General features: G+C 42.3%; 1 protein-coding gene across 1 annotated transcript in view; it reads right to left on the bottom strand.

Moving 5' to 3' along the window:
• Positions 1-752: 752 nt before the first annotated feature.
• Positions 753-10,995, bottom strand: part of kcnh8 (potassium voltage-gated channel, subfamily H (eag-related), member 8) — a 32,431-nt gene continuing 22,188 nt past the window's right edge. The window contains exons 11-16 of the mRNA XM_025065339.1: positions 9,893-10,107; positions 8,881-8,919; positions 7,266-7,549; positions 5,902-6,017; positions 5,556-5,635; positions 753-1,428 (exon numbers count right to left, since the gene is read on the bottom strand). Of these exons, the coding sequence (XP_024921107.1) occupies positions 904-1,428; positions 5,556-5,635; positions 5,902-6,017; positions 7,266-7,549; positions 8,881-8,919; positions 9,893-10,107 (1,259 nt within the window). The 3' untranslated portion in view covers positions 753-903. The remainder of the gene's footprint in view (positions 1,429-5,555; positions 5,636-5,901; positions 6,018-7,265; positions 7,550-8,880; positions 8,920-9,892; positions 10,108-10,995) is intronic.

The raw sequence follows: 10,995 nt of genomic DNA, 5'->3' as shown, positions 1-10,995 counted from the left end.
GAAGGAGGGAAAGGAGAGAGAGGAAAAGGGGGGCAGGTCTGTGGAGAGAAGCAGCGATGGGAGCAGCTCTCCCTCTGCTCAGTGGAACACACAGCAAACAGCAGACGCTCCGCTGCCCGAGGCAGAACCACCACCATCACCACCCTTCTCCATAACCAACCTCTAGTACTCTTTCCTCAGGGCAATTGATAAAGAAGGGAACACATTTCTTTACTAACGACCTCCTAGACGACCTATACCGGCAGCGTCAACCGGCCACACACTGGTCCAGATAATCCAGAGTAGGTTCAGTGAGCAGATGGGTTAAGAGGAGATGAATTGAGACAGGGCAGTTGGGAGGGGGGGGAGAGAAGAGAAAGTTAACCACCCCCACCCCACGCCTTCCATCCTTAATTCTAAAGCCAGGCACCGTCACTCCATAATGCTGCCTCTTCCTCTGACCAAACCAGCCGACCTTCGCCAGGAGCAAGAAAAGTGAGGACAGGAAGAACTCTCTGCTGTGTCTCCCTCTTGTCCTCTGTTATGGCATGTTGCTCTATGCCTCAAGGCAGCAGGACTGTGGTTTGGAGCTAAGCTGTGTCCACAGAGCAGGGGGCGGTGGTGGGGTTGGAGGAGAGCTGGGCCCAGAGAGCTGCAATTCTGCAGCTTTAAAATTGAACCAAACTTCTATATTCTGTCTTACAACACTATATTTCTATTAAGGTAAGGCTAACATACCTAAACCTTCTGTACTTGTTGTCATGCAACTGGAGTTTTTTTTTTTCATTTTATTTTTTAAATACGTGCCTTTTAAACAAAAGTAATCTGAGTTGCATCCCTGCAAATGTCCTGTAGTAAATATGAGGGGACCTCAGTTGATCAGCTTAGTGTCCTGGAAAAAAAGCCCGCAGATACCGAGGGCTGCTACAAACCCTCGGCTGGCTTGAGATGTCCCTGCGCTTGTCCAGTTTGTGGAGAACACTCTAAAGAACTCTGTGGAGGGCCCTCATCTCCTCCGTCCTGCGGAGGTGGGCTGTGCACCCTTGACCTGATGGGGCTGTGAACCCTGTCTGTGTGATGGGAAATCTCTGGTGAGCTGAAGGATAAGGAAGGCATGTGAGGCTGCATAGGGATAGCAGCGTATCCCAGGTCCAGATCTAGGGGTCTGTGCGTATGGGAGTCGAGGTTGCATACAGCACCATGTTGGTGTGGAGTAGTCAGCGGAGAAGAAGGCAATGACACGGGTGTATCTGTCCAGACTGAGGAAGTCTGAGGAGGACAGGACTGAGGAGGGGTCACGTAGGGCAGGAATGAGTGGTGACCCGCAGAAAAGTGTGCTTTGCAGTCCAAGGAAGGGGGTGGCGTTGATGACATGAGTGTCTCCATCAGGTGGACCATTCTCTTCATGACTTGTCCAAGATCAGCCACTTCCTTACCCAGAGTGCTGACCTGTGAACACCAACAGATAATAGGAAATGACCAAATAAGGAATTGGACATCATCATGGATAACAGATTCTTTTGATTTGAAGGCTGGAAATTGGACTACGATAGAAATATATTGTGTATTTTACAAGACACAGGGTTGTTGCTACTCGACCAAAGACACAAGTCTTATTTTGATATTGCCATAGTTGCCGGGTCAACGCTGCCTTATAGTGACAATCATCTTGCTATAGTATGGATCACACACATTAGCTTCAAGTGTCCCAAACTAACATCATAGTGGAAAGAAATTACTTATTTTTCAAATTTTTAAAATCATATGTAAGAAATAAATCTGTTCAGGGACTGATATTTTACTTGGGGTCAGTGAATGTGTCTCATCCTGAGCTTTGGCAGCAAATTAAAAGGAAACACTGACTTTGGAACTAGAAACTCTCAAGTTATAAACTTAGAACAGTTGAAAGGCTAGACATAGAGTAAGATTTCTTCAGTTCACTGGACAGTGTCAAGCCAGACAGAACATTTAGGATAAAACCTCACTTTTAAAAAGGCCACAGTTTAAATTCTGTTTTTCATAAAACACAGCGTTGCCAAGATTTTTCTTAATATTTCTCTTTGTTTCCTTATATATTGACAGAATCAGCTGAACATGTGACCGTTTTTGGTGTTAACAATAAGAATAGAAGAGAATAGCAGATATATATGTTAAGGATTTTTAATGACATCATCAGAGGGCTCTTGAACTCCTCACCTCCTGTGTGGGTAGAGTCAAACCCTATCCCTGGCCAACACACACATGATTAACGCTTGAGGCGAGTGGCTTATAGCAACATTAACTATAAATAGCACGTGCACCTTAAATCTTTCACTATCTTTTTTTAACAAAAATGTAGGAAACAGAAGCTTCACTACAGAGAGAAAACCATCACAGTAAAAATGGTAAATTATTAAAGTATATTTGTATAGCAGGAAAATACGATTAGCAAAAAAAACAAACAAAAAAAAACAACCCGAATTCTCTTTACAGAGAGTTTTTCAAGATCTAGTAATTGCAAAAATATTATCTGTCTTAGAGAAAGTAATGTTGTTTACACACCATCTTTGCTCCTGTGGTCCAGGACTTTTTTAAAAAAAAAATCACATAATCTTTGGTTGCTTGAAGCAAAATTTGTCTCAGACTCCTCTCACATTCAAATCAATGTCCTTTAAGGCAAGATGTTGGACGTTAAGGGTTCACTGTCAGAGTTCACCCTTGTGCGGTTCATCAATGTAAAAATCTTATAATATAAAATAAGGTAATATTAAAAGATAGTTCACTGTGTGCTGACATTTTCACATTTTTACTGTACTGATAATGTGAACATTTGACCTTGTATTCAGCTGCTGGATGCTGCTTGATGTCGGTTTGTAAGTTATATTTTTCTTTAGTTTCTTTGTTTGAAATATTGAACATATATATAATCAAAGTTATTATTACACAATATAGTTACTTTAAAAATAATTGTTGACTTACTTTCTTTAAACAGGCGTCAAGTCCCTAATGTAATTTTTCTGTCTTTGGTTTTGGAAGAACAAAATGCCCTGGGGTGTAGAGTCTGTTGCTTTTGATGTTCTCAGGTTAGTCATTTTTAGGTGAAAATATCCCTGACCCTTCCTGTTGTTCTGTGCACAACGCCATGCTGCTATAGTTAGTCCTTACAGTGTATGGGAGTAGGCGCTGGGATGATCTGATGATTAGTGGCGCAGCACGTGGCGTGTCCACAGAGGCCACGATGGTGAAGCCCTGCCAACTTGCCATCTGTTTCTGCCAGTCAAAGCACTCATGACCATTCATCACACATCACTGCTGCTGGATGAGCATTAGCCCTCACAAGGACGCACAAGTGCAGGTGGGAGCAGCTCAAGTCCCTGTGAAAATGCGTTCTATCTAACTATCTATCTATCTACCTGTCTATCTGTCTGTCTGTCTGTCTGTCTGTCTGTCCATCTGTTTTGTCTGTTCATCCATCCATCCATCCCTGACAAAAGTCTGTTCATGAACTCAGGCACTGACAAAAATAGAAAGCACAGCAGGACAGTTCAATTTGACGCGCTGTCAACATGATTCCAGTGCTAACACCTCACACAGAACAATTAAGCAACAGAGTAGCTACTGGTTACCCAGAGACCAGTGCAGATGCAGGTTCATCCTAGCCTGTAACAATGAAGCAACTGTCAAGTAACCAACTTCATGAAATCATTCTGTATGATGATTTCAGGCCATTCACTACTCTGTACTAGGTTCAGCCACGTCACTATTGAAATACTACTGAGTCAGAAACTTTTGTCATGTTGGTCTAAGTCAGGCCAGAGTCTTCCTTCTTGCACAGTCAGATTGGGCCTGGGTTTTTTTTGTTTTGTTTTTTCAGATTTCTGGATCTGGTCAATTTGTTTCATTGTGAAGTCTTGTTTGTTTTTAACTATAATGTTGAATGTGAATCATTTTTAGTGTCCTTAGTGCAGCGTCTTCCCAGCATTTTATTTGGGTTTTTATGTCCTGCGATGTTCTGCCCTCTTTTATGCCTGACCTTGTTTCCAAATACAACAGGATGTTCATGGCAAAAAATAAATTCAACTACGCACAACATTTCCCAAGCTGAAGGGGAAGATCTGAGTGAGCAGGTAGCCCATAAACACAGTGTGCAGTTAAAGAGAAAAACAAAACCAGAGGCGGAGCCAAGAGAGACCCTAATACAGGGGCTCAGGGCTTTTTTTAGCTAACTTTACAAAATAAAAATGCCCCTAAAGCACAGACGTATAAAGGTAAACATGAAAGATCTTTTTGATTGTTGTGACATCACTGATTACATAATACTCCTGGACAGTTTTCCTGCATTACTGGACGTCACAGTTGACATGACGCTTGACAACGTTCCCAGTGTTAGTCCTCTTCTAAACCCTATTGTTGCATTATTCATGTCCCATGAGAATGAAACACCCTGATGTCAAAAGGTGAAGGTAAAAGGTCAAAGATCAAGGCAGTGCTTCTTCATGGCTGCCGTCTCAACATTTGTAATTCATTAAAAACACTGCCTCTTCCGCTTCATTTGTGAACTGATTCAGCAGCCAAATGAACCGTATCAACCTCTTCGGTTCACACGGTCATATCTCACGCTTAAATCTCCAATCGATGCCTTTCTGTTTAGAGGTGGAGTCACTTGAGGTGAAACTGTCCGAAAGTGAAAAGTGCTCCTCTGGCTTTCCTCTGATAAGCTGAGCTTGTTGATTTAAAAAAAAGGCTCTATTTGGAAAAAAAAAATTGGATTGACATCATATATTACCTCAATCGAGCTGAAACAGCAGAATGTGAAATGTTACGGCTTGTTCCCCACCGCACCGTATATGGATCTATAAATAACTGGCGGGCAGTTTTGGTGTGTTAGAGAATAAATCAGCAGTGATTTACTGGATTTATGAAGTTTCTTAACTGATGATTCTTGTTCTGCCGTCTTTGTAGTTTGTGCAGAACAGATAGGATTTACCTCCTGCTCAGAATCCAGATTTAAAGCCTACCAGAGCGCGCTGAGCGACTTCCTGTCAGACGGCAGTAACCCATCAAGACACACAAAGGACACCAGGACCAGTGTGTGTATGTAACTGTGAAGGTGCTGCACTGTAGTCTCTAACACTGAATTCTGTCACAATTCCATTTTTTTCAGTGTCCTCTGCCTTCACTCCACTTTCCTCCCTTTTCCTCCCCTTTCTTGCTGAGCTTCCCACAGACTGTGGCTCAGTGGGAGGAAACAAGGACTCCTCCACACCTGCCAAAAGTCTAATGTCAATTTAGCTGCCTGCCAATCAAAACCATAGGATGTAGCATGCATGAAGACGCCATTTCAAGGCGGGTCACGGCCCTCTGTAGAGTATAAAACGTCCCTATAGCTTAGCTCGGGAACCTCAGTGATAATAAAGCACAGCAGCCCGGCCGTGAAAACACACACACTGTACTTTACAGCTCCTTTATTTATTTCAGGCTTTACTTCTTCTTTCTGGCCAATTCTATTACCTGTCTTGAGTCAGACATGCTGACACAGCCATATGGGCTGAGCTCATTTGTCTGTCTGTCACCACAGAAACCAGTTCCAGTCCTACCTGCTGGTCAAGATGTCGCAGTTGTCCCCTGGTCTCTTCTGCTTTCGCTGCTAATTCTGCTGTGCTGATCTGCAGCATATCTGTGACACAAATTAGCCGGTTACAAATCGCTTCAAAACACAAATAGAGGGAGTGCAGATTTGTGCCCAGCTGTTATTGCATGCAGGCTGATGAATACTCTGGGTGTTGACAGGAATCGCACAATTCTTACAATTAATCATTATCGTTATACAGCAGTTCTGTGGGGATTTGATGGGAATATTTGTCTTCACGCAGGATTAAGGTGGCTGGATTTATTAGGTCCTGTTTAGGAGGTAAACTAGAAAACAGAGAGGAATGTGCGAACCTGTGGCAGAAGCCGAGGCACTGGTGGGTTCGGTGACAGGAAAACCACGGGGGATGGAGAAGGAGAAGGCCGGGGAACTCTCTGTCCCCTCACTGTCCTCATCACCGTCCACAACCCTATAGGAAAAGAGAGAACATTCACTTCAATCATTTTATCTTTTTAACGATTTACTCCAGGTTTTTCATTTAGCCCATATTTTGCAATTCCAGTTGCATGGCTGGCCATGTTTGGAGAAGAACTAGCAGAGACACTGCCCCCTGTGGACAATTTAGAGTCTTAAGTTAATATTCTCTCAATCTGCGTGTTTTTGGACTGTGGGAGGAAACAGTTATACCTGGAGAAAGTCCATGCACACACAGGGAGAACATGAAAACTCCACACAAAATTGCCATCTGCCCAAGCTGGGATGCCAATCGGTGACCATCTTGCTGTAAGGCAATATTGCTAACTACTACACCTGTGTGCGATCCTTATCCAAGAAAGATCCCTAAACCGGAACTGAAGCGCTAAGAAAAGAAGGAAAATCAACAAAGCCTGTGTTTGTCGTGACTGAGACTGAGACCTGGGTCATGTGTAGTCTGGACTGACTTCTCACTTACTTTTTTAATGACTTATTTCCTTACAAATGAAAGTGTAAATGCTGATTTTCCAATACAAAAACAGGACCACGATATTTAAACTTCCTAAGATTTGTACAAACGTTTAATGATTTTTTTCGTCCCACGTCAGTATCTTCTGTTCTATCTAACACATCTCATTTATTAGAAGAAATGTATTTTGCTATTGTATATATGTGGCATTCCTCTATCTATATTTATACTGTATTCCACAGGATTTCTTCAAAGTTTAGATAGTTAAATGTTACAGAAACATAAATCTCTTCTTTCTGTTTACCCCTACCTCTCAGTTATGTTTCCCTACGGCTGAACTGAGTCTATTTATGGTGTTTTTATCGATTATTTGGCCTTTTTTACACTCTGTTAATGAGGTCTTGTCTCGTGTTTTCAAGCATGGTTTTCTGTGGGGTCAGGCTGAAGTGTGATATTTTCCAACAGTAAAAATGTTAAATGGTCAGAGTTCAATGCCAGGCCCAGCCTGTGCATGTGTCCTTGGACAAGACCTCGAAGTAGGTCTAGAAAAGCACCAGCTGAGTAATGAAATCACATGTAACTTCTATGCTGTATATATGTATATACAATTTATGGATCAGTGTTCACATTGGTCGGACTGAAAGATCAAACAAATCAAACACGTTCCCTCTTACAAATCCAAAGTTAGTTCTTCAGAAATGGTCAAAGCACAAAGTCACAGGAAAAACCCACCCAACCCAGGCAGACAGAGAAATCAACGGTGATCAAACCCACCTGGGGCTGAGGTTGGATGGATCTAAATTGGCAAGATTAATTTCCTGGATCTTCTTTCCAGAACTCCTGAGGCCCTGCCCCGTGGTCTTTTGGCTGGGGCGGCTCAGCAGAGACTTCCCACTGGCATCCCTGAGTTTGGAGGCTCTGTTCTGCTCTGACGACAGAGAGACAGACGTGGCCTTGTCCTCTTCGTCCTCTTCATCCCCGTCCCCTCCATCTTCCCCCTGAGCCTCAATGATGGATGGATAACCCTGCACCACTTGCCCGTTTCTCCTCACCCCTGACTGAACACAGAAACATAGTAGTAATTAGAATAAGATGAATATTACCTTACCATTAAAGAGTCCAAAAGTCTGAAGTTAACATTTATTTTTTAAACTGTAGCAGAGAACCACGTTGTTGGCCCAGAGCAAAGAACTTACATTTTTTAAACATTTTTTTAGGGTCATTTTGGTCTTTTTTTTATCTTGTACTTTTGCCTGAAAACTCCCTCCTAAACTTCCTAAACCCTGCTGCACCGCAGTCAACTACAGCCAAGTTGAAGTTCAAGACCAGTGATGTTAACTGTCAAGTTTGTTAACTGTGAGGTTAAATGAAAATGTCAGAACCAAAGCAATGACAAATTATGTTTGAAGGAACTGAATCCAAAGTAAAGTGAAGAAAGCTTAGAGTTTAAAGAAACCAAAACTATTCATGTTCAGATAAGTTATTTAAAGCAGTGTCCTTGGTTTGAGTCTGTGTTCGTGAAAGCAACATAAACTCTTATTCTTTTTTTTCTTCTTCCCTTTGTTGCTGTCTATGAAGATGAAGTGGTGTTTGCTGGCTTGATACCGTGACCCTGGATTACACAGAGGGGGTTATTAATGCACACGTATGCACTAATGATTCGTCAGTGCAGGCAGCGTAACATAACAGCTGGTGTTAGCCCAAGGTCTGGGCTGCAAAATGTGACCCACAGGATAATAAAGGCAGCAGGACTGAACTCTGACATGTGTTCTAATGGACACGGGGGCCGGTGTCCTCATGTGTCAGAGGTCTGTGGTTTTACTAAATTGCTATGATGGCGATCAACTGCAGTAAGAGGAACCAAGGTTGAGAATAACCTATTGATCATCAGCCAGTGACCCGAGCCGCTCGCTGGAAAATAACACTTTGTGAGGTTAATGGTTCTGCCGGCACCTGCCAATTCATTTTGCTGGAAAACATCCGAGTGTAGGTGATTATATTTGTATTGTTCGTCCACGTTCACGGCAGCGACGGCAGAGAGAGGAGAGATTAACATTTACTGTAGAGTCTTCCACCGTCAGCTAACGTCTGTGTGTGATTTAACGACCGCTAACTGTGTTTGATGCAAAATCGCTGCTTCTCTCAGTTCTTCATCACAATCATTAGGTCTCAGAGAAGGATTGAGTCCATTATTAGAGATGAAGTTCGACTGCCGGCTCCCGCCCAGCAGACTTTTTTTATAGAATGGAGAATTGATCCATAATAAACCGCTAACTCCAGCTCCGTCATTTATTTGTTCACAGACGGCCAAGAAACTTCGGTTGGTAGGAAACATCAGATGAGTTTATCGACAGTCAAGGTGACAATTACTTGACACAGACTTTCTTACCTGGGCGTCTAGTGCCATTGTGGTCACTTTGGCCTTAACCTAGAGGACAGCCAGAGAACAAATACACAGTAAATGAAGTGCAGTAAAGAGAGAACTCAAATTGTTTTCAAAATCTTTTTATAGGGCGCAATGATTCTCTCAAGTGGTAAAACAAAGATCCTGCAAATCTGTGTTTTTCGGTTAGCTGAGTTCAAATCACTTCATTTACTGTCCTATTTCAGCTCTCACCAAAAACACACCCTGAGCTCCTCAACTCATTTGGTTGTCCTCCAGGTCTGTACTCACGCCTGTCCCTCTGCAATTAAGTGTCACCTTAAAAAACAAAACAGCAGGTACACACCGTGTGTGTGTTGGTCTGAAAAGACAGCTAAACACCAGACCTTAATTACAGCAGTGAAGCCCCTCCCACCACCTGTCCCCTGTCCCTAATTCCATCACTCTTATTCTTACTCATTACTGCAGTACTGCCTTCATTTATTCACTGAGTGGATCTGACGGCTAAGTGTGTATTAAGTCCTCAGCCAAATATCAGCCGTTGGCTGGATCTAGTGTTCTCATTAATTATTTGATTTGTACAAATACAGAAATATTTACACCATAATAACAGAAGGAGAAATAAAAAAAATCCCTGTGCAGTTTTGTTACAGTAATGTTAATTTATTTATACTTGATTTTTTTTCTGTCTAGTATAAAATAGCTGAAAAGATTTTGATGAACAAAAATTACCATTTAAAATATCCCTCTTATGATGATCAAAAACATCATTGTTTACAGAAATCTACAAGAACAAAAATTCCAAGGGGATTGGATGCTAGATGTTATTGTACAAAATGTATAGTATATACATAAAAAAAAAAATGGAATACTTCATTATGAGATATTGGCAATCTTGACAACTACATTTCAACTTGTCATAATGGCTCTGACTGGTGCCTCTTCTGTAGCTGTTCTCAAACTCAGAAACAATGGAGAAAAACGATGCCGGGATTTAAACCCCATCATCTGGACTTACGTGTGTCTCTTGTCCTTCTCTCAGGTTGTACGTGAGGTCCGGCTGAATGTCCTGCACAAACTGGTGGGAGTATTCGGGGTAAAGGTCCAACACCTCGTACAAGCCCTTCAGGCTGATACACTGCAGGTCACAGTAGGTCAAAGCTTTCACGTCGGCATTTGTTTTAATCACCCGGTCGTCTAAGGACACATTTGCTCCGATCAGGTCTCCTTTACCTGTGGGCAGACAAAAAGAAACACAACATTCATCTTTTTCCCATTAAATGGTTTTTAGAGGGTAAATATCACTTTAGTAGTCCGTCACCAGAACAGTTCTGATTACACTGGATGTTTTTACTTACGACAAATAATTAGCCTCAGTCCTCAGTGTCAATTAACGTTTTGATTGCGTTGGCCCTGACAGATGTTTTCTGTTCTCCTGATACTGTACGTTAGACGACAGCGTTATGGTGTTAATACCTCTTCAGGAGTGATAAAATATTCATCATGGTTATAGTGAACTCTGAACGCCGCTCAATTAAAGTGCAGCTGATGGAGCGGCAGTCGTGACTGCTTTCACTCTGGCTGTTTTTCTCTGCCGCTCCTCCTCCCTCCCCTCCGTGGCCCTCCCTCCGCCTTCATTCTCAGTTTTCTCTTTCCCCCTGAATCTTTTTTAGATACCCTATCTTCTCTTCCTTTTGCACATCTGTTCTTCTTCTGAGCCTCTCATTCCTCATTCTCACCTTGCTTGTATTACTATTTCCTCTCTCCCTCTCTTCTTTTGCTCTTTTACTCCAACATTCTTCTTTCTTTCCCTTTAAACCATGACTTTGTTCCTCTCTTCTTCTATTCTCCTCTCTTCTCCTCTCCTCTTCGTTCCTCTCCTGGAATAATTGACCACAAATTAAAATGTTTCCTGTGTTTCTTGGTCTCACGGTTTCTCTCTCTCTCTCTTTCTTTCTACCTCTTCTTGCTTCACCTATTCACTCCAACATCTGCTCCATTTCTTTTGGATATTCTTCTTTTAACTCTTCTTTTTCTCTCTCCATCAGAAAGACTTTTTTCTCCACATTCTCTCACCATGGCCACTCTCCATTACGTGGCACTGAGCTGTCAGTTCAGACT

This window comes from Cynoglossus semilaevis, chromosome 18, assembly GCF_000523025.1.
Source record: "Cynoglossus semilaevis isolate Cse_v1.0 chromosome 18, Cse_v1.0, whole genome shotgun sequence".
In the NCBI taxonomy this organism is placed as follows: domain Eukaryota; kingdom Metazoa; phylum Chordata; class Actinopteri; order Pleuronectiformes; family Cynoglossidae; genus Cynoglossus; species Cynoglossus semilaevis.
Note: the sequence above shows the minus strand (reverse complement) of the source record. Positions and strands in the feature narration are given on the sequence as shown.